Raw genomic sequence first — 24644 nt, forward strand, 5'->3', positions numbered from 1 at the left:
ATTGTAGAAGCTCTATCGCCTGTTCCCAATCTCAGGGTCGTTAGAAATATGCATCGAAATGAACGTGACAGGAGCCAGTGCATACCCACGAGTAGCTAACGTTTATTTTTAATGCATTCTGACTTTAAAATTGTTTTTAATTTTACTTTTGATGATTTTTATATACTTGATTAGGGTGTGAAGAGTCAAGGGCTAGAAGAAAGTGGCTGGGACCATTGTTTCCACATTTTTTTTTTCATTTCTGTAGCTGGGAGAAGAGTGGAGAGAAGGAGAGAAGCCACACCCAGCCTCCCAACCATCTCAGGGTCCCCCATGTGGGGCATGCTCCGAGGGTCTTGATAGTTTATCAGGTCTGTATTGCTATTGATCTCGCCACTCCAAACATGATGAAATCTTTCCAGAACCCACTGGCTTACACAGTTCACCTTAGAGTCTCCAGTTGCCTAGGTATTCACAGCCAACGCTTGACTGGGTTAGTTGATGGATTTGTTCTGTCCTCTGGTGTGGTACCAGGTGTCCTCTGCAGGCCCCAGTGTACTGCAGTGTCCTCCATGTGCAACTGGATATTCTGTCCACTGCTCCATCTCAGCCACTGAGGAGGCCCAACTTTAACACGTGCATGCCAAGATCAGACCATGGAACCTACAGTTGTATCCATGGTTGGAGTTGTGAGTTCAGCAGTTCAGTTAGGGATATTCCCAAAGAAACTTCATCTAAAGTGATCCCAGACCTGACTCTTTTGTGTGTTTGTCAATACAAAGTCTGGCACAGTCCGTCACCCAAATCAGCCTACACACACACTGGCAGTTGCAATTGCTGGGTCAGTTGTCTCCAGCCCTGTCTTCTACGCAGAGAAATGGGTGTTGCAGTCCAGCCCAGTCTTACCCCACCACACACTTAGCCCTCACACACACGAGTGGAAGCTAGCTGATGCTGCAACAAAGCCAGACCAACCCATACCCACCGTGGCTTATGCATGCACCAGGAAGTAGAGTCAGTCCAGCCTGGCTTTCCCCCAGTCCAGTTCACATGAGGCTAACAGGTGTTGTAGCCCTGCCTGTCCCCAGCCCAGATTTAACACTCACTAGTGGGAGTAGTGGCAGTCCCCCTACCATGTTCGTCCCCTCTCCCCTGGGTCTCACATGTGCTGGTTGGGCACTGTGGCCCAGTCTGGCATGGCCAATCTCACCTCAGCTGTAGCTCCTAACAGTGTGAGCTGGAACTGGGGTAGGCTGGGATGGGCCAGGCTACGGCACCCCCTGACAAAGGGCCAACAAAGCCCATTGCACAGGAATTTTAAGTTTTCAGAACAAAAATCGGGAGTTATAAATACACAGCTCCTACTCGCCCTGTAGTTCCTATGCCCCAAAGAGTTGCAAGGACATGCTAACCTATTTTCTCCTAACACATGATGCCTTTATTCGGTTGTAGAAAAACAATTGCTGTGTATCTGTTATGGAGACACAGTCTGGAGTATAACAACTTATGTTAGAACATCTGTTCTTAATACAAATATGTACGGAAGCTTCTCACGGCATATTTCTGAATTCATTGAAATCGTCAATAATGGTTTCTCTGCATCATCAGTTATACTGGCTAACAAATTAGTTTAATTTTTAATGTATCTAGGCTTTGGTCTCTTTTTTTTTTTGCTATAGCATGAAGGACTATATATTTCTCACTGACACTTCAATTTTTCTATTGTAGGGAAATCTCAAGGATAGCTTATATGGTTTGGAGAAATTTTCAGGAGAACCTAATTGAATAATACACAACTTCAGATGCTTCAAAAAGTTATGAAAGTTTGTCTTCATTCCTAAAACGACAAGTTGTCTTAGAAACCCAATTCCTTTTAATTGTACACTCTATATAATGGGGGAAATATTTGTTAATGATATTTGATGTGAATCTATGTTTCTAATAAGTTTTCAGGATCATTTTGAAAAACTTTAGCTATTATTCTTAATCAGAATGAGCTAATAAGAATGTCCATTTCTGCAGTAAATGGATTCCTCTGCACCTAAAGGGAGGCGGATAAACTTTTATGTAAGAAGAAAGTGAGTCAGTAGAGCTTATCAATTTCGTTTTTCCATCGTACCTGGACTCCCCCAGATTGTGGTTGGTATCACAAAAAATTAAGAGTATAGATCCTAAAATAAGTGTCTGGATACAAGGAGGCTATCGCTGTTGTGATCTGAATGATGAAACAGCTCTATACCTGTGGAAGATCTATAAAAGGACGATGACACAAGCATTTCGGTTGTCAGCTCTTTTCCCTGTAGGCAACAAATAGATGGGTTTTGTTATTTAACTTGATGACATTGTAAATGTCTATCTCTCCTCCTGTTGTTGATTTTTGTATTGTGGCTTTTTCATTTAAGGGGGATGTATGGTAACTGTGTAATGGAGACTATCATAGCCAGATGTGAGGATACAATGCAGTGTGCATCTCTACTTCCAGATAAAGACGGACTCCCAATGAAACTGTTAACTATGCATCTTGACAAGGATGCTGGACTCTCTGCCCTTGTCCATGCCCACAATGATGGACATAAGAGTGTCTGTACTATAGACCTTGCTCTAATTATAAACGGTAATAGTACAGGGGAACTCATTGTGGCATAGGGGAGAGGACTTGGGAAGAGGGGAAGGGAAATGCCAGGGCCTATGGAACTGCACCATAAGGTGACAATAATATTTTTTTAAAAGAAACAATAAATAATAAGTAAATAAAATCACAAGTTGACTGTGGGTGCTTGTATCTCTTTCCGACAGCAAGACTGTTCAGACATGGCATGCTGTTCCTTCTGTTTCCTGCCTGCTTCCCCTCACTCTGCTCTGGAATACTGTGTTGCTTTTTTTTCCCCAGAAACCACAATCATGCTTCCATAGTCCAGACGTTACCCCAGGTAGCTACAGGTATAGTGTGCATTTAGTGTTTCTTTAGAAAGTCTTCTCCAGCAGGTCCACTGCCTGGAGCACCTCCTTTGGGTCATTTCCTTTGCTTTTCTCTTTTTTTCTCATTTTATGAATAATGGTGCTTTATGCCTGCAACATATCCGATCTGTCTCCTGTGACTAGCCCAGTGACTGGCCATTATTTGAGGTGACTTTGCTTCCAGGGGAACAGTTGATAATATCCAGAGACGATGCTGTTTTGCCACATGAGGAAATGTCCAGCTGCACCTGGTGCACAGCAGGTGCAAAGTACGTTTCTGCTGAGCAAATGAATAAAGGAGAACAGACCAAAGCACTTGCTAGAGTCTGGCAAATGGTATCACCATTCCTACAGTAAGCCCATGTTTGTTGAGCCAGGTGCCATACCACTTTCTGTGGCCATAACAGTGAGCAGGACATCCTGTGTCCTGATGCCCACTAAACTTGGCCTTCAGTGTGTTAGGAAAGTGTCCTAGAACAAGAGACAGGGAGCAGAATCGCAGCCAAAATTGAATTGATTCACGACAAATTCAGAGAGCTGGCCTGCCACTAGAGCGCAGACGGAAAAGGCGCATGACAGAGGCACGCCCAGCTCTCAGCCGACTGAGCCTTTTATAGTTTTCAGGCTCTCAGGATATTCTGAAGTGGTGAAAAAGTTTAGAGAAATGGGGACGTGGGCGGGAGCTACAAGAGCTTTTCAAAGGCATTGGCAACCTTGCTGAGTCTTGCCGCCCCCCTGAACATTGGGATGGAGATGCCAAAGGGCTAAGCTGATCTATTGACACTCAGTGTAGAAGTTCCCAAGAGGGAGCCAGGCTTGCGTCCCTGCCCTGCCAGACTGGACAATGGTATCAGGGTTTGCTCTGAGACTGTGGGTTTTTGTTGTCATTGTGTGTGTGTGTGTGTGTGTGTGTGTGTGTGTGTGTGTGTGTGTGTGTGTGTGTGTTCTCACACGGTCTGGCAAAGTTAGAGAGTTTCAGTTGGCTAGAACTAGTCTGATATAGTGTAAGTAAGAATTGTGCAATCTGAAGCCAACCAACTGAATTTGGTATCAGCATTGTACTTAGCATATTATCAGAATAGGCAGGTTCTCCTACCCCCTACAGGAAAGCTCTGACCTTTAGCAGCTGAAGCAGTAACTTTTTTTTTTTTTGCTCAAATACATGTTTATGGCTGGGGCTTAACTTTATGGACTACAGAAAGTCGAGTACCCAAGTCTGATGTGAAGTGGAAGAGCCTGTGTGCAGAGGATAGGAAAATAGCCTGGTTTCTTTGTCTGCAAAAGGCAGTCGGTTTTTTATAATTGATCAGACAGGCCTTTGGTTGCAAATCATAAAAGGGAAATTCTTGTTAGCTTATGAGACAAGAAAATGTATTGGGTTACATAATCTGGCAGCATGGAAGTTAGCAATTCAAATGAGGTATTCTCTCTTGCTTGCTCTCTCTCTCTCTCTCTCACCCCCATCACCCTCTTTGCTACCTTCCATTTATGTTGGAGTCATCCTTTTGTTTAGACAACTTATCTGCACAGTTACTATGGCCCCTGAATGGCATCCTTTTGAAACCAAATCCCTATAATATGAAGGCTCAGCCCAGATCCATGCCCTTCCTCCTGTCCCCTGGTGTCCCTGCCTGCTCTTTCTCAGAAGGCATTCACTGACTTAAACTGGTGAATCAAGATGACTTTAGGAGCTTCTCATCTTGGGATTCGGGAGTCATTTGTTCCTCTCTCGATAAGAACCTTCATGGCCAGGACTGTCAGAAAGGCTTCTTCTGGTGGCAATTCTAGAGAAAATGAAAGTTGACTCAGGTGGATGGAGCCCACCTGACAATTGTAAATTTCCTGAAGATCACGTTATCACGAGCTTCCCTGACCAACCATACACTCCACACGTATGCACCTTTCACCCCCAATTTCTCTCTGTAAGAACCCTCCCCCTCTAATTCCTCAGGAAGCCTGGGAATTCAGCCATAGCTGCCAGCTCCTTGTCCTGTGCTTTGCAACGAATAACTACTTTCTCCCACCACCCGATGTCAGTGATTGGTTTTCTGTGTGTAGGGTGAGCAAGGCCCAGTTTGGGTTTTTTTACAACAATGTCTCCAACCAGATTGGGGTGTTTTTCAGCAACAATTTCAGGCCCGTCACTCAGAAAAAGAATCATCTTTTCCTCCAGGTACACACACACACACACACACACACACACACACGCACCACCACCTGATGAAGGACACCCATCACCTCTTCCGCTGATTGCTGGCAGAGAAGCAAAAATACTGAGATTACTTGAACTTGGGGCCCCTGCCCATTGCTATGACAGGGGGCAAGAGGAGGTGGCGGAGATGGGCAGCCTTCACCACACCATATCGTCAGAATATGGGAGCAGGAATTTGCCAGGATTTCCTAAAGAACATTGTGCACGGGTGAAATTGACCAAGGGATCAAACGCATCCTACCGGATGCTAAATAAACCAAAGCAGGCGAAAGCCTTTTATAAACGACAAAGCATTGCCCAAACGCTAATTGCTGTTATTATGCCTTTCATGTTGAATGAAAAAGCCACATTATTTACCGGGGTAAATGGACGCTGGTGGCAGACAACTATTGTTCCGTACGTGGAGTTGGGTGAAAGGAAAGTTGCAGTAAACAGGAAGGAGGTTACTAGCAAATTGGGTAAGGCAATGACAAGAACAGCTTAGCATTGAACTTGGAAGAGATGCTCACTACTGGGGAACAAGATCCCATCAGCAGAATGAGTCTACAGGTATAATGTGAACAATTCTGCACTGTGTATTTGTGAGTGCTATTGTATCCGGAGAGCAGGGGCACGAGGGGAGATTGTGAAAGAATGAAACGCTGTGCCCCAACCCGTTCTAAACATGTGGATTTTCTTAAGGCAGGAGCAGGGAGAATCGGCTGCATTTCCCACGTTCCCCTCTACCTGTACCCTGACAGCCAGTTTCTTATACTTACTGAATGATGTTTAATTTAGTCCATGCGCTCCAGAGAGCACACGGTTGCATGGCAGCTGTGCACAATTTGTTTGAAAGGGCTTTCACAGCCAGGCCAAAGGCAGGAAGCACACTGCCACACTAACTTGATGAATGGAGCCCTCGGGAAAGAAACGCCTTGCTAATGAAGTCACCCAAGAAATCTTCATGGATCCTGGGAAGGCCAGTGGCTTGCCTGTGTGAGTGCAGCCAAAATACTGAAGAAAATGATCCTGCTCAAGGTAAATCGGACCTCAAGATAGGACTTATTTTTATAAACCTGTCTGTTGTGTCTCCAGGTACTTCTGTCTCCCCCATGCACAGCCACACTGGCATGTGTGCGCGCGCACACACACACACACGCACACACACACGCACACGTGTACAGATGAATCTATCATGGCTGAGAACTGCTCCTGCCTCCAGCTCTCATGCCTGCTCTCTTTCCAGACAAAGCAGGGGGAAAGAAATGATTGTCACCTAGGCTGATTGATTCATCAACTGGGTCACTGGTGTGGTAATGAATTTGACCTTTTCAATCATCGTTGCATACTTGAGCCTTCAACATTAACTGTGGTAGGTGGAGGCTTCTGAGGAAAGGGGTGTGTGTGTGTGTGTGTGTGTGTGTGTGTGTGTGTGTGTGTATAGGGGATCAGGGAAGATTGGAATCGTCCATACTGTCCATACTTAGCACTTCTATGAAAACAGGCCTGAAGGCAACACCGACTCAGTCCGCTCAGCTGCTTAGCGAGAGGAGGGGACGTTAGACACGCTCCCCCTCCTTGAGTTCCCCACTTCTCATACACTTGGTTGGCTGAGTGCTTTGTCCCAGAACTGAATTTTGATCTTTTACTTACTTCTGGAAATCAGAGTTGCCTCAGCAATCAGGAGGATCCACTGACAACTCCCCAACCCCTTCCCCGAGCGCTGTCATGTCTGCGTTGGTTTGCTGAGGCTGCCGTAAAAAAGTATCATAGACAAGATGTCTTAACACGGAGTCCTGTGCTCTCTATGACTGCTTGCTACGCTGGCCTGAAACAAATGACTTTAGAACCTGGAGAACATCCCAAGATCCAAGGTGACTCCCAAAGTTTCAACCAGTAAATTCGTGTTTTAGACAGCAGTATTGAGAAAGTGAGGCTCAAACCTGTTGTTCACTCTTTTGAGAAACCTTCCTGGAAGTTGCTCCCGATAACTCATGCTTCTATTTCACATCCAAAAATGGATTAAGTAGCTGCACATTACTGCAAGAGGATCTGGGAAACGTCGTTATTTTCATTGCTATCCTTTTGGCTCATGTCATGTAGATGTTTAATTAGTAATGTAAAAGGAAAGTGACACCCCCCAAATCCTTTTTACCCAGCTACACTTAGCTGCAAGAGAGTCTAGAAACAGTATGTTCATTGATACATTTTTGGTCTCCTTTCATAGAGATGTTTTATTAGTAAGGTAAAAGAGAAGAACGGATGTTGGGTTGATGGTTGAGGCCGCCACACAAGGTATAAACTATTTTGGGCTTGCTAGGAAAAGAGTAGAAGCTGAGAGCTAACGCTGCTGCTTCTCGGCCTTTTGGCTAAGATCAAGGGTAAGAACTCAAGGTCAAGGAGAGTTGCGGTTGGGTGGCCTGGCCGGTTGCCTGCATCCACACTCTCAATCCTATCGGAAGCTGTTGACCATTCACCTCACTCCTCTGCCGTAAGAACAAGAGAATAATAGCGGGCATGCGCTGTGTACCTGCTGTTTGCCAACCGCTGTGTAATCACTTTTTGTGCGCTACTTCATTAAGTCTGGGAACAACTCGTTAAGTAGATGGCAATGTCATTCCTATTTGACATAGGCGAGAACTAAGGCGCTCCTGTTGTTGAATTTGGTCACAGGGAGTGGGGGATTTGATCCCAGGTCCTTAGTGTGAAACAGAAGCAAGTCCTTTTTGTTTTAAGATTTATTTATTTTGATTGGAAAGTCAGATATACAATGAGGAGAAGAAACAGAGAAAGCTCCCCCATCTGATGTTTCACTCCCCAGGTGGCTGCAATGGCCAGAGCTGAACCGATCCGAAGCCAGGAGCGCTTCCGGGTCTCCCACACGGGTACAGAGTCTTAAGGCTTTGGGCCATCCTCTACTGCTTTCCCAGACCACAAGCTGGAAGTTGGATGGGAAGTGGCGTGGCTGGGATTAGAACTGGTGCCCATATGGGATCCTGACACATGCAAGATGAAGACTCTAGCCACTAGGCTACCATGCCGGGCCGCAGAAGCAAGTACTTTTAACCAATGTGCTGTATTATGTGCTACACAACACACAGGTGCATGTTCAAAGACAGACAGCCAAGGAGAAAAATGGGATAGGAAAAGAGGGTGTGATAACAGAGTAAGTTAAAGCCCAGAACCAAAGTTAAAAAACAGTAGATTAAAATGCTGACAATTAGTTTTAAAGGGATTAAAGTCGTGTCTCTTAAATGTAAATGAACATATGCTATATAGAGTTTAACATATTAACTGGTGAACTTGTAAGATGTTGAATGCGTTCCAAGGAGAAATTAAAGAACTATATACATATATAGGCCAGGAGTTAATACTACAGTAATTTTTCAGATAAATTGTAAGTCTGTAATACTCCTAGGGCAATAACTAGTCACTTGTTGCCAGACACAATTCCTTCCCATGTCTAAGGACAAGGATTACTGTGTCGTTGTTACTTCTAAAACCAAATGGGCAAATGGCTAATGTTACCTGTAAGAATATGCTAGATAGGACATTCATTAACATTTCTACTCAATTTTAAACATGTCCTTTCATTTTATTTGAAAGAAGGACGGACAGAGAAGCAGGGATCTCTACCTGCTGATGTACTTTCCGGATGCCTACAACAGCTCGGGCGCTGAATCAAGCCAAGGGCAGGAGTCCAGAACCAATTCTGGGTTCTCACAAAGACTGTAAGGATCCAAGTGGTTGAACCACACCGTGCTGACTGTCAAGGTGTGCATTAGCAGTAAGGCAGGTGAAGAGGAAGAGCCAAGACCTAAATCAGACACTCCGGTATGGGATGCTAGCATCCCAAGCGGGATCTTACCCACTGCTCACCCACCTGCCTCCCTGCTGATTCCCAAGTCTTTTGTAATTAAACGTTCTTCCCCCCACCCCAAAATACCCAAGTTGCATCTCTCTCTCTCTCTCTCTCTCTTGCCAGATAAAATCATCCCATGGGGAAATGTAAGACATATCCCAGAAGATCCTTTTGCTCAGCTACCCTGCCTACAACTGCCATCCAGTGAAGGGAGTGAGGGAAGGAGAGAGGGAAGGAGGGAGTGAGGGAGGGAGGGAGAGGGAGGAGAGAGAGGATAAGGCAAGGCATGGTCTTGTTTTCTCTCGCAAGTACCCCAGTGTGTTGGCAATGACTTTGCAGCCTAAAATGGAAATTTGAATTCCGTGTGCTGCCATGTCTCCCTTGGTGAGATAATGAGCGAATACTTACTGGATGCCTTCCATGAGCCAGATACTCTGTGGGGTGAGCAAGGTAGACATGGTACCTGCTGTCAGCTAGTTACTGTAAATGGGGGTGAGGAGGATCGCTTCCCAATGAAAGCCATGCAACGTGACCAGTATTATACTCAAACATCACCCACTCTGTGTGTGTGCACACAATCTGGGAATTACTTCTAAGGAAAGTATGTATTTCTTAGTGTTTATTGCCACTTTTCTAATTCTAGATTTTCTTTTTTTAAAATATTTTTTATTGGAAAGGCCAATATACAGAGAGGAGGAGAGACAGAAAGGAAGATCTTCTATCCAATGGCTCACTCCCCAAACGGCCACAATGGCTGCAGCTGAGCCAAACCAAAGCCAGGAGGCAGGAACTTCGTCTGGGACTCCCACGCGGCACAGGGTCCCAAGGCTTTGAGCCATCCTCGACTGTTTTCCCAGGCTGGAAGTGGGGCTGCCAGGATTAGAACCGGCACGCATTATGGTATCCTGGCGCCCCAGTTGTTGAGCAGTTTGGAACGCCATCAGAAGAAAAACATCCCATGTATGTGTGTATACATACATATGTATAAGTTTATGATTATTATTTTTTTGTTGGCAGGCACACTATGGTTTTGGCAGCTTTTCCCTCATAAAAGTTGCATGGAGCTGCTTTCTGTCACCTCTGGAACCTCTGCCATGACAAAGGGGCATATATTTCATCATGACATAGTGGTTTCTGGGCTGCGCTAAGTCTGGCCCTGGCCGGGAAGGACGAGTACTTATTCTTATCTGCCTTCCCCTTCCTTCTGCTCCTGTTGCCAGCATCTGCTGTTCTCTGTCTTATTCTGTGTTATCCAATTGCACCACTCAGTTGTTCCTGTTTGCAAAGGTGTTTTTGTGCACGCACGTAAAAAGTCAATGTCTGTTGTATCTGGTGGTACAGCGGATTAAGCCGTCACCAATGACAGCAGGACCGCATATGAGCCATGGTCCCAGGTCCGATCACCCACCAGTTCCACTTCTGATCCAGCTCTGTGCTAATGCATGTAGGAAGGTCGGCGAAGACGGCCCACGAGCTTGCACCCCTGCCACCTTTGTGGGAGATTTAAGTGGGATTCCAGGTTCCTGACTAAGGTCTCTGACCCAGCCCTGGCCATTGTAGCCATTTGGGAAGTGAACAGCAGATGGAAGATCTCTCTCTTTCTCTCTCGCTCCATCCCTCTCTCCATACCCACACTCCTACGTCACTCTGCCTTTCAAATAAGCATTTTTCTTAAATGTGAGTACTTGTTCACTGGAAGTGAGATTCATATGGTATTATAATGTCTAAAGAAGGAATAACCAACTCTTACCAAGCCACTTACACGTAAACTCTCTGAGCATAACTGTTTTGAGTGTAGGTTTAGTTCTTCATTTAATTTGCATGATGGCTTTTTGTCATAGTGTTAATATTGCTGGTCCCTGTGCAATAGCCTAATGGCTAAAATCCTCTTCTTGCATGTGCTGGGTACCCTGTGGGCACCAGTTTGTGCCCCAGCTGCTCTACTTCCTATCTAGCTCTCTGTGGCCTGGAAAAGCAATAAGGATGGCCCAAAGTCTCGGGACCCTGTACTCGCCTGGGAGACCTGGAAGAAGCTCCTATCTCCTAGCTTTGGATTGGATCAGCTCTGGCTGTTGCAGCCACTTGGGAGGTGAGTCAACGAATGGAAGATCTTTCTCTCTGTATCTCCTTTTCTCTGTGTATCTGCCTTTCTAATAAAATTAATCTTTTAAAAAATATTTGTTTCTTGAATTGTCAACCTTGTCTGATTTGGAATGGTTATATTCTAGATCTTCAAGATGTGGGCTACTTTGCTAAATCGCCAGTGTTTTGTCTGGGGATTGTTTCTGTAATTTTAAACACTCAGAAAATTGTGTTTTTAAATAGTTTTTGCTCATGTTAAGAAGTGTGTGACAGAGAGGAAGAGGAAGGAAGGGAGGGAGGGAAGAAGGTGAAGTGAGAGAGAAAAGAGTTTGAGACTATGAGAACAGTTCCATCTGCTGGCTCACTCCCTAAATGGCTGTAATAACCGGGGTAAGCCTTGGATCCAGGATCCAGAAGAGTGATTTGGGTCTCCCACACGCGTGCCAGGGGACCAAGTACTTGGGTTATTTTCTGCCTGTGCTTGTAGCAGGGAGCTGGATTGGAAGGAGACCACGCAGGACTTGAGGTGGTCCCCATGTGAGATGCTAGAGTTGGAAGCTATAGCTTACTACGCTTACAGTGCAGACCCCAGAAAATGTTGTTTAATATAATGATCACATAATGATTTTTCACTGTGAGATCACACGGTTTCATTGGACTGAAAGGACCTATGATCCCTATCATTTTGTATATCAGGAATTCTTTACTAAAATTGTTAATTTTTTTTTTCATTTTCCCTTAATTCTGTGTCACTATATTTTTTTTCAGTTATAACATGGATGATTTAAAATGCTGCTAGACTGTATCTGAAAAATTCTGTATATCTCCCCCCACCCCTCCAAATCCTTTGACTCCCAGTCTGGGTGTGAAATTCTAACTGCAAAATCATTCTCGCATAGAATTGGACTCCTTACTGACTGATGCGAGACGAGTGAGGTTCTTTTCAAGTTTAGTATGATTCTTGTCCATTCGAGCCTAATTTGTATATAAATTTGCGTGATCGAAGGATTTTCTCTCTGTGTATCTGATTTTCCATGATATGTCTAGATGTAGAATGAGTGACATTTTCCTCTACTGCAACCACAGCAGACAATGTCAATTTAAAAACTAGTATCAAAAAAAGCCAAAACAAAAAAAAAAACAAAACTAGTATCCTTCTTGGCTTTTGGAAAAATCTGAAGCTGGAACCCCCACACCATTAGGCACAGGTTCTTCTCTGTTCTTTCTGGCTGCATCGTCCACACTAGGCTCTCCCCCTAATGGAAACATAGAGACACCAGACTGAAAACTTTAACCTCGCAAATGCTGCTGGTCCAAAGTTGGGCACCCACGTGCCAGTCCTGGTGCCTGCTTCTCCTTTGCCCTTGGCTCGCTCACGTGTCGGGCTTTTCTTCCATATCTCCTTCCAGAGAGTCTGAACTGCGACCTTCATCAGTCCAATCCAGTCTTTTATTAGCCTGCTGGAGCCCCATCAGATGTTCTCAGACCTCCGAGTTCCTGTCACTGTGTGCATGCTTTTGGCTTTTTATTAGTTCTGGTACTTCTATAGAACCTCAAGAAACAGGAATGATAGTTTGTTTTGATCTCAGCTTTTACTACTTTTTCTTTAAAGTTACTTTTCTGCTTTTATAAGAACTATGTGCTATAATGAAGAAATTAAGAAATTTGGGTCTTAACAAAAGACGATTTTAAACCATCTGGAATAATTACTTTTAATATTTTGTGAACAGAAAACCAGAAATTTTCTATGCATAAATACAGAGAAAGAGCTGGAGAAAAAAAAATACTTCTGGGAGATGGAAATAATAAGATCTGCAACTCTAAATTAAAACTATTAAGTCGAGTTTAATTAAATTTAACCAGGAAAATAAACAAAATTTTAAAAAAAGAAACTTTAAAACTTTAATGATTTTTCATTGAAATATAAATCACTTCCTGAAGTAGTCCTCAAGTTATGGGAAACTTTAACAAATTTTAATCATTCTATTTTTTTTTCTACATTGCAATAAAAATGTACTCCTGAAGAACAGAGAAGATCATCAACATTCTTTATAGATTCCCCCGCTTCTTCTTTAGCAATTGCTGATTTTATGTCATCAGCATAAAGTGTAAATCTGCTTGAAATATGACCAACTATAACCAAACCTCATGCAGGTTTTTGTTTGAACCATTTGCTTTGTAACTAATTCTAACCATTGTTCTTTTTCATATCTTTTTCACCACAAGCTTTTTTTAAACTTTAGGCTCATCTCGTAATTTTGTGGGGCTTGCTCCCACCCCTGAACTGATATGTTTGATGGTTTTGAGGGGGATTTTTGTGTGCTGTATCCAGGGAGTTCCTTCAGGTGGAACGTGTCTATTTACTGTCTTCCTGTGTGAATGTTACCTTCCCTGGATTTAATCTTCTAGAAAGTGCCTTGTTGACTTTGTAGAGTGAATGCCGTTATGCAGGAGTTTAACACAAGCCTGACTTTCTTCCCATTTTTTAGGTCACTTATTTTTCTACCTACCAATACAATAAATCTTTTATTCTTTAAATTCCAAATCTTCATCAGAGTGTATTTGTACATTATTATTAATGTAGGAAATTTTCTTATGACCTTTATGTGTTATTTTTTCATATCATGGATTTAATTTTTTCATCTCATGGTAACAGCTTTTTAAATATATCATTGAAAATTTTTGCTATTAGACCTTTCTGTACTTCTAAGATATTGTCTTCATCACTGCTTTCTTATCTATGCTTCTTCCTAGCACAAATCAGTTGATTATATTTTTGAAGTCTGCATTCAGGATGGGTATTGTGTATAGTGGGTTAAGCTGCTCCTTGGTGCACACCCAAATGCTGATCTGGCTCCTGGACATGCATTCCTGGTGCAGCTTCTCTTGAGTCCCTGTACCCACTTCCCTCCCCTCACTCCAGCCATGTGGAAGATCCCCATCCCTGGCCTGGACCAGCGTTGGCTGTTGTTAGCACTTGGGGAGTGAACCAGCAAATAAATGATCCTTTTGTCTGTCTGTCTGTCTGTCTCTCTCTCTCTCTGTGTTTTCTAAGCCTTTCAAATAAAAGAAAAATAAATGTAAAAATCTGCTCCCAGATTTGATGCTTGTTCCTTCCTTGAAAAAAATTACCAACGTCTTGAATTTTATTTTCTGGGTGAGTGAAGGTTTGCTAATATAAGAAGAATAGATTTCTTATACTCCAGAAATACATTCTAAGATGATAATCCTTCTTCCCTTAGTCCCTATCTCCTTCCTTCTTTATTTTCTTTAAGTTTTCCTTCTTTATTTTTTCTTCAATTAAAAAAAACCGATTTGTTTACTTCATAATCATGGGCTTAATGCATCACTATCCATAATATTCAGCAAATAAAAAGTCCAGAGAAGAGTTGAAAACAATAATCAGATGATAAGCTAGTCCCTGCATTCTTACAGTTTTTAGAGTCTATGTTAACCATGTTAACCGTTTCCTATAAGAGAAAATGCACGATATTTATCCTTCGGGGATTGGCTTATTTTACTAAGCATCCTGGTTTTCTGTTGTATCCATGTCACTTTTTTTTTAATTTCACTCCAAAATTTTTTTCACTTTTTTTGGAGTGAAATCTTCCTTTATGGCTCAGTAGCATTCTGTAGTATATATGTGCCACATTTGGTAAAAATCCAGTCTAAAGTTGATAAACTTCTGGGTTGATCCCATATTGTAGCTACTGCAAGTTGAGCTGCAATACACATAACCGTGCAAAAAAACTCTGATATGCCACTTGCATTTTGGGGAGGGTGTAAACTTCCGTGAATGGAATGGCTCTTTCATGTACATGTGGATATGAAAGATACCCTCATGCACTGTTGCTGGGAATGTCAACTGCTACACCATCAATTTACACTATGAAGAGTCTCCTGAAATATGGAAATAAATGTACATCATTTAGCGACTGTTTTAAGAAACAATTTAGTATAGCCTGGGGAGCGGTTTCATAGCATAGCAAGTAAAGCCTTTGCCTATGCTGTCAGCATCCCATATGGGTACCAGTTCAGGTGCCAGCCTTTCCACTTCCAGTCTCGCTCCCTGCTAATGGCCTAGTAAAGGCAAAATTGCTAACTACATAAGAAACTCAGTTGAGACCCCCAGCTACTCTGATCCCTAAAATGGATAAATTCCACTGTTACTACCTAAAATGCTTGTGTATGTGTGTGTTTTGAGTAGCTGACACAGTGACAATACACTGACAGGCTTCAGAGAGAAGAAGAGACAGAACAATCTTCTATCCACTGATTCACCTTCCAAGTGGCTGCAACAGCCAGAGCTGATCCAATCCAAAGCCAGGGGACAGGAGCTTCTTCCAGGTCTCCCATGCAACTGCAGGGTCCCAAACCACAAATAGAGAGCTGGATGGGAAGTGGAGCAGCCAGGACACAAACTAGTATCCATAGGGGATCCTGGTACTTTCAAAGAAGGGATTTTAGCCACCAGGCTACCAGACAGGCCCATAGGCAATTGGTTTTAATAAAAATGTTCGGAACATACACTGGAACAGATCATCTCTTCAACAAATGGTGCTGGTAAAACCAGATGCACATATGCAGAAGAATGAAATGAGATCCGAAGCCGTTAGCATGTAAAAAAAAAATCAGCTCAAGATGGGTCAACGCTGAAACATAAGACCTGAAACTGCAGAACACTGGGGGAAAAGTATAAGGGAAAGCATTCCTTTGCTGTGCTTAACAGTTGACATGGTGATAATTTCTTGGATAAGAATCCCCAAGTACAAGCCACACAAGCCAAACTAAACCCATAGGATCCTTCCAAACTCAGCAGCTTCTGCCATGAAGGAAACTGTCATTACATTGAAGAGACATCCACCTGCATGGTAAAAAGATTTGCAAACTACCTATCTATAAAAACGTTTAATATCCAAAATATGTAAACCACTTGAAAGCCGAACAATCACGTAACAACCAATCTAGTTAAGAAACGGATCGAAGAACCTCCATGGAGGGTTTCCAAAGAAGAAATAAAAACGGCCAGCAAGTGCACGAAAAAAAAAAAATGTTCAACACCAGTAACTGTTGGTTAAATGCAAATCAGAATCACAGGAAGATCTCATCATCATCTGTCAGAATGGCCAACATCTGCAAGTCAGGGAGGAACAGTTGCTGGCAAGCATGTGGAGAAAGGAGCACAGATGTGCATTGCTGGTAAGAGTGTAAGTTAGTGCAGCCACTGTGGACAACAGAGTGAAAACGACTTCAGAAGCTACAAATACATTTGCCCTATAATCCAGCAACCAACCCCTCATCTGGGCATATACGCAAAACACACCCACGTGCCTCAGAGAGAGGTACCACTCTGTTTGTAGCAACGCTGTTCACAGGAGAAAAAATACGAATTTAACCAAAGTGTCCATCATAAATGGAATGAAGAAAATATGGCATACATATATATTGGAATAGTATTCAGTTGTAAAAAAAAAAAAAAAGAATAAAATGCTACCACTTGCCGCAAAATGGAGGCAACCGAAGGATGTCATGTTGAATGAAATGAATCAGATCTAGAAAGACACATATTGCATGCTCTTCCCTATGTCTGTGAACTAAAATGTGAAAAGGGGAAAAAAAAATGAGAAAGCTCGTGTGTCAGTACAACTACAAATCTAGTTTTGTCAAACTTTATTTTATACCTTCGTCAACCTAACGTTTAAGAGTGTTACTTTAGGTTTAAAAAAAATCAATGACTGTTTTTTTGAAATTTACTGTGTATGAGTGAAACGGTCTTTTTTTCCACTTGATAATTGTAGTCCTTGCCTATATTTACACTAATCCAAGGTCTTTTTGCTTTTTGTTTGTTGAATTCTTTAATGGGGCATGAAGCCCTTGACTATCGTGTAAATTAAAATTATGTTATCTCAAAAGTGAGGGAGAAAATGTGGGAGAAGAGGAGTTTGAAAAAAGGAAGGTCATTAAATGCTTACAATTGTAGTAGTGAACTACATTGAAGCTGCTAAAAACTTTTTAAAAAGTTAATTTAAAAAACTCTGCCAAGGAATCGGAGTCAAAGAACACTTTATCATTATTCTCTAAAGATTGATACGTAGAAGATAATTATATAACCAGTGAGGGGGAAAAAAAACTATAAATCAATCAGATAAGTTGGGATGTCTTTGATTTAAGCAAGCCAGCAGTTTTCTTTACTGCTGAAATTTCTCAAAGCCATTAATATGCTAATTGACTCTGCACATTTGGTAAGAGGGATCTATTTTATAAAGTAATTCCAAAATTCTTTGATCATAAGACCATTATCTTCATGGACTCCTGGAACATGCGATGGGGAGTTTTTCTTTCTTCTAACCCTACAATGTTAGAACTGGAAAATGTCTTCCATTCCCTCCAGTTTTAAGCCCTGATTTAGAGAAGGAGAGGAATTAAAACAGAGAGGATGTAAGTGACCTGTGTGAGTCCCACAGTTAGGAGAGAAAGGAAGAGCTAGATTTCCTATCCTCAGAGTGTTAACGTTGTGCTGTTTAAAACCGGTCAGGGACACATGAAGACACAAGATGCAAGGTGCTCATACTCTTCTGTTTGCACACTCATGAGGTACAGAATTCTTTCTACGAACGTCTAATCACCCATCGCTCATGCGATCCTCATGCTAAACCCTGGTTGCATCAGTTCTCGCTTGGGGGAGGTTCACGTGTCTAGGATTATTCTTTATATATAGTCAATGTTGGTGTCTACCTCACAGTTATGTGAATATCTTATCATATCCGTCTATCCAGCAAAACTAAAAAAGTCCCCATTCAATCTCCTGTTCTAAGTCCCTGAGACTGTGACAAAAGGCAGTTTGATACACCGATTTATACGTGTAATCTCACACACCAGAAATAGAACGTTGAAAGGGACTGAAATTTAGAAAGGTCACAACCTTCCTGGCAGGCAGAGGGGTATGTGATTCAGGAGCCCACTAATGTTTTAGGCATGTTAACTTTGAAGGAAATAGTAGCAAGTGTCTCCCCACACTGAGTTACAGTCTTATGAGTGCACTTACTATTATAATAATGAGAAATTTGAAATAACCTGAGTGTCCAAGAGTAGGGAGATTGGTTCAATGAGTAAAGGTACATGTTTGAAATACTGTGTATACATCTACTGCAGTTATATTGGTGAGGCGTGTATAAAATGTTGAGATATTAAGACCATGAGTATTCATGGAAGTTAGGATGTGACATAGCCAAAATCTCCAGCTCAAATGCCTTAAAGTACCAGCAGCCTTTTCTTTTACACAAGGAGACCATGAAATGATTGGTCTTTCCAGGATGTCAAAACACAAACAATATTCAGAAAAACTCAAACATAGTTGCATGGAAAACAAATTATGGAGTGTTGTTACATTAAGAGTTGAGATACATACAGATGTCTACTAGGAAATTCATACTGGCTGTATACAAATGGATGATACAGCTGGTTTGTGTCCTGACTGCTCCACGTCCAGTCCGGATCCCTACTGATGACTTGGGAAAAGCAGCAGAAGATAGTCTATGAGTTTGGGTTTGTTTAACACCCAGATGAAGCTGGGGACTCCTCGCTTTGAGCTGTCCCAGTCCTAAGCTTTGGGACAATTTGGATAGTGGACCAACAGAAAGAAGATCTCTTTGTCTTTCCTTCTCTCTCTCTCTCTCTGTAACTCTGACTTTCAAATAAATAAACCCATATTTAGAAAAAATACATGAAAAATATGCATCTGTATATACGCATGTTCAAACTACACAAAGACGTGTGTACCAACATATACTCATATTCAGATTATGCATACAGGATAATTCAGAAAGTTCATGGAAATGGAGCTAAAAGTTAACTTATGGTGGCACACAAATTTTAATTCATAAATAAATATGTGTGAGTTCTAGAAAACTACAACCTCAGAACATTGTACTGATTGCTTCTGTATGGCGGGATAGGAGGTATGCTCGTGTTTCTTCCATGAATCTTCAAACACACAATATTTGCACATTGAAAAACAATATTTTTTTCAGCACTGCTCCCACTTTGCTTTATCTTTTTTTTTTTTTCAGATGCTAGTGAGGAATAACCAGCTCTCACACAAGATCATTGTTCTGTCAGGAAAAATTGAAGAAATCTCACTTCCCGAGGAAGTAGATGTGATCATTTCTGAACCGATGGGATACATGCTGTTCAATGAAAGGATGCTGGAGAGCTATCTTCATTCCAAAAAATGGTTAAAATCGGATGGTAGGTTACCCAATTCCTGACTTAGATGATGGTCTCATTTTTTTTTCCTCATAAAAGTTTGCTATCCTCTTTTTCACGTTCAGTCTTGTACAGAAAGGAGAATTAAGCCTTACTCAAGTTTTGGACTTTCTCGTTTACTCTTCCATGGTGAACTAGTGGCTCTGCAATCATACAAAGCATCTGCAATCACACAAAGCCAGATGTACGGCATGATTGTCAGTCCCTGTGTTATAGAAGATGCTTCAGTGTTATGTGGGTTGGCCCTAGTTCTATCGTTTTCCTCCTTAATGAACTTGAGATAGCACTTGACTTTGGTTTCCTGATCCTTGTGATATATTATTTCGCGCCAGCTTGAAAGCTCTTTCAAGTGGTAGCCTTCTGGAGTCTGAGAGTCTCTTGGGGAATCAGCCTGTTCTTTTGGATGTATTCTTGCCCAGATATGCCTCTGCTCTTTTCTCTGAGCAGTGGCGTGCTCAACATAACACTACAACATAATGGGTCTCCGTTTTCTATCCCTTCACTCCGTGTCTTTGGTCACCCATTGCCAGCTTCAGTCCAAAAATCAGAAATGGAAAACTTCCAGAAATACACAATTCTTAGGCCTAACTTGTTCCATCGTGTCCTGGAATGCGAATCACCCCTTCATTTAGTGTTACAGGTTTTATTATAGTAGATTGCGATGACTGTTCTGTGTTGTTTTTATATCTCTGACGGTGCCTAATCTGTAAGTTAAACTTCAGCGTGGGTATGTGCATGCAGGAAACATCTTAGTAGATTGGCTATGGTTTCAGGCATTGATTCAGAGTCCTGGAACACATGTGCTATAATTCTAATATTTTGTGTGTGTGTGCTAAATGACTACGTATGCCGAACGCTCTGAATCATAACGAAATCCTTGTAAAATCTGATGTTGATTTTTCTCCTTATTTTAGAGGTTCGTGCTGATTTTTCTCAGTCATTCTGCACCCTTTCCACGGGGGTGTCTAGCAATGTAGCAAAGTTTTTGGATGTGTCTCTTCGATGGCAGGAAGGGATGCTCTTAAATGTTATTCACTGCATAGACTGCCACCTGCAGCAAGTTCTCCAGCCTAAATTGTCAGCAATAGGAGCTTGAGACCCGAGTTAGCCAAGGCCATTAGGATGACCCCCCCGTTCCAAAAAGGAAAAACAGAGACTTGTAATGAGAAAGCAGCATGGCAGCACACATTCCATCCAGGTCTGTGGGACATCGACCCCTGTGCCCTCACTAACTTTCCTCTCTTTCCCAGAGAGTAAATTTAGAGTTTTATGTTAAAGGTACCTGGTTCATCTTTAAAGTTATTTCTCTCTTGAAAATTTTCAGCTCCTTTTTCCAAATCCATTTCCTTTAAAGTTCCAATGTCGTGACTCCGTATCCTGCTACTCAGTGAAGATAAACAGTGAACAGTTGGTGCCACCTCTGCAAACCAAGGTCCACGCTGTGGGCACAAGCAGAAGATCATGTATAATTTCCTGCACATGTGCAACTCTGTGAGTTCAGAAATGGACAGTGTAAACAAAACCTGCCATAAACATAAATGAATAAGCTCAGACAAAGAATGAGGTGACTTTTTTTTTAAAGTCCATGGAAAATGGAATTCAAATCTAAGTTACTTTGGCGCAAGAAATGCTGAAATGTGTGCATTGTTACTTCATAAAACACAGTCCCTCTGAACCTTTTTGAGGACTGCATGGCAAGGAAATCATGAGCAGTCCTACCATAACAGCTCAGGAGGGACTAAGTGTTGAGGCTCAGTGGATTAAGTCAGCATTGTGATGCCACATCCCATGTGGGAGTGTAAGTTCAATTCCTGCCTGGTCCACTTACTTGATCCAGCTTCTTGCCTACACACACCCTGGAAGGCAGCAGATTTATACCCAAAGTGCTTGGGACTCCATCTGGGAGACCTCAAGAGAGAGGCCCCAGGGTCCTCGTGGCCACTGCCCCAGCCCTGATTGTGGCTAACATTGGGGAAATGAGCCAGTGGATGGAAGAGCTTGACCTCTGTTCTTCTTGCACCTACCTTTCAAGGAGATGAAAATAAATTAAAAAAAAAAAAAGAGTAAAGGAGCATCCTGGAATTCTTATATCCAGACGACCAAGTTGAGCTGTGGGAGATTACAGTTAAGTCAGAAAGGCGTTTAGAATTCTTCCCCAATGTCCCCAGGTAGAATGCTCAGATTATTTTTCCCCCTGCCCTGGATTTTTCCAGACGTTTAGGCGTGATGAGATTTGTAAGCACAGATCATTAACATGCATCCATTGAGCCCCCTCTTAAGTGAAATTTTTAGACATAATATCTGGGCATTTGAAATAGACAAAAAAAATTATACTGCGTTGTGCATCTTCAAGTGGCCGTGTGGAAATGAACACCGATTTTATTGGTTTTCTAACCTGTGTGTTCCTGCGGGAAGAGTGGTTGATTTTTTTTCTAATTATTTTTATTTTCCACCCAAATAGGATATGGTTTGAAACACAGAATGACAACAAAAAGGGCCTCTACTGCAAAGCGATAGCTCTCTGTCGCACTTCTCCCTGCCCTCAGGTCGCTCCCCAAAGGCGGCTGCCTTCTGCTTGCTGTCTCCTCTGTTATTTCCCATCAATTTTCTGCATAAAACTATTACAATACTCACTTTACCTTCTGCTCAAGAGCCTAGCTCCCCTCCCTAGAAGTTTCTACCTTTCTTGATGTTGTCCCCTCACCCCCATTGCTTCTAGATGTTTATGCTTGTCCTTAGTGCCTTATCCAAACCCTGTTTCAGAATGCAGGGTCTGCAGAACTTGAGCTGGTGAATGTGAGTTTAAACTGTGTATTACTGAATGTCCTGGCAGATCCAAGACAGCATTCTATAATGAAACACATTATAGCTCTGCAGAAGCATCTATGAATACTGGTATCAGGAGGTCTAGATAGGCCATGAATTGACTCGTTTGGCCATGAAGAGGTGCTTCTTTTGATTTACAAAAAGTGATTATTTGGCTTTGGCATCAGGCCCAGACCGTTGGCCACCCGGCGGCAAGTTCTGTGGTCTTGGGGATGTTTAATTGCTGCTAGGTATGTCCATGAATGAGGCCACTGTGCTTGTTGGGAAGGAATCAATCCTGAGGGACTCCCAATGACAGGGTCACTTTACTTGAATATCAGTGAGGGGACTGAGTCCTGGTGGTTTGCAAGGGGCTGGCTGGATGATCTGTATGGGTCAGACTGACACACCAGCCTACAGGTGAGTCCTGTGTAGGACTTGTTACCACCGAACAATGCTCACCGCCACATACAAGTCCATGTGAAAGCTAGGGCTGGGGCCTGTCTAGCAGGACTAGATCCTAGTACAGAACAGGGGTCAGGTCACATTAGATAGGGCCATGGACTAACCAGAATGTAAGAGAACCAGGTCTGGGATAGATTCTTTGCGGGGGGGGGGGGGGGGGGGGGCCAAACGCTGTAGAAATACAAGTCCTGTTGGTTAGCTCAAGAGTTGGGGTGGAGATGGGCTGAGCTAGGAGTGACCATGGAACCTGCCATCACTCACAGGTACAGGGACTGATAAAAGTCTGGGCAGGTCCAGGCTGCAGCACCCACAAGTGCATTCTAAAACAGGGTATGGGATAGGGTGTGCCAAGCTGCAATGTTCATCAGCTCATAAGGCAAAGATGGAAGGGCAGACTATGCCGGGCACTGGCCTAACACCCACTGGCATCTGAGATCCAGGTCTGGGAGTGGGTCAAGTGGGGGAACTTGGGAAGCTCCCCTAGTGGGTCAGACTCCCCTAGTTGGTCATAATTCTCAATGATCACAAGGTCCAGGCCTGGGGGTCAGACAAGCTGAGCGAAGTAGCTCCAACTGTTGGCTAACAGGTGGATTGGTTATGGAATGGGACAGATCAGGTAGGGCTGAGCAAACCTTAGCTCATAAGCAAGAACAGATATCAGGCAGGAGCACAGGTCATGCCAAACAGGCTATCACACCTGCTGGTTTGCATAAGCCAGGGATGGGAATAGACTAAGCAGGGCTAGGTTCCATCACCCGCTAGTAAGAATGGGGATGGGGCAGGCCAGGTCAGGCCAGGCTACAGCATCTAAGGCAAAGATCAAGAAAGGTGAGAGCTATGCCAAACTGGGTCGGAGTGACCATTTGAGCAGTCTATATCTGGGAACAGGCCTGGTTGGGGAAATAAAGGCACACCCTGTCTGGATTGAGGTTCCCACTTGTGAGTGTGGGGACCAGAGTGGGAGATGTGTTCTGGTCTAAATATGACTGCAATGTCCCTCTGCACAAGTTTGGACTGGGACTGCATGCACCAAACTGGACTAGACTCTAGCACCAACTGGTGATCTGGAGGACCAGGATAGGTGTAGGACAGGCTAAGTCTCTTCCCCAGGCTGAACCGTGCGTGAGTGGTATCTGAGTGTGGGCAGCCTTGGCTGGGCTGCAACATCCAACAGTAAGATTGGGAATGGGCTGAAGGTCAGTCAAGAAAGGCCACTGTTCCTACGAGGACAGGATGTAGACTAAGGGCTGGCCCGTGGACCCACTGGTGAGTGTGAGATCTGACATTGGGAGAGGTTCTGATGGAGGAGTTTGGGAAACTGCTCTGTCAGGACACAGTTCCTGCAGGTGAGCACAAGAACCACAATAGGGAGCAGCTCAGACAAGGCCAGGGAATGGTACCCACTGGCATATATTTGGCGCAGATCGGGTACGGACCAGGTTGAACCAGTTCACATCATCTGCTGGCAAGTCCAAGCACCAGAATACAGTGTGGTTTAGGCTGGATTCATCACAACACATACCAATACACGTTATGGCTGGGACTGAGTGCTGGCTGGGCTGGACTAGGATGTAACACCCACCAGTGTGAGCTGAAATTGGGGGTAGGCCAGGCTGGGCTAGGCTACAGCACCCACAGGCAAATGCCGAGGCAAGGCAGGCCATGACATGCTGGGCTGCAGCACCCAAGCAGCACACGTGAGAACCAGGGGTACAGGGCAAAGCTGTTAGGAGAAATGTGGAGGGCTCTCCTGCTCGACAGCCACTCCAACTGGAAAACGTGAGTTGGGGTGGGGTAGACCAGACCAAGCCTGACAACAACATATGTGGGCCTCATGTAAGCTAGATCAGGGAGAAGTCAAGCTGGGCTGACTCTTCCTACTGGGGCAAGCATAAATCAGAGTGAGTGAGGGTTGGTTGGGCTTTCTCACAGAATCAGCTGGCAGGTGCTGGCACTAGGGGCTAGTTCTGTCAAGTTAAACTGCAGTACCACCTGGAGAGTGCAAGATCTGGGAGTAGGAGTGGGCCCAGTAGAGAA

The 24644-nt window shown here is 43.3% G+C and overlaps 1 protein-coding gene across 1 annotated transcript in view; it reads left to right on the plus strand.

Annotated features, from left to right (window-relative positions):
- Positions 1-24644, plus strand: part of LOC121162019 (histone-arginine methyltransferase CARM1-like) — a 129707-nt gene that overhangs the window by 63695 nt on the left and 41368 nt on the right. The window contains exon 6 of the mRNA XM_040988758.1: positions 19142-19319. Coding sequence (XP_040844692.1) covers positions 19142-19319 — 178 coding nt within the window. The remainder of the gene's footprint in view (positions 1-19141; positions 19320-24644) is intronic.

This window comes from Ochotona curzoniae, unplaced genomic scaffold (assembly GCF_017591425.1).
Source record: "Ochotona curzoniae isolate NIBS_2020 unplaced genomic scaffold, NIBS_Ocur_1.0 contig_50, whole genome shotgun sequence".
Lineage (NCBI taxonomy): Eukaryota > Metazoa > Chordata > Mammalia > Lagomorpha > Ochotonidae > Ochotona > Ochotona curzoniae.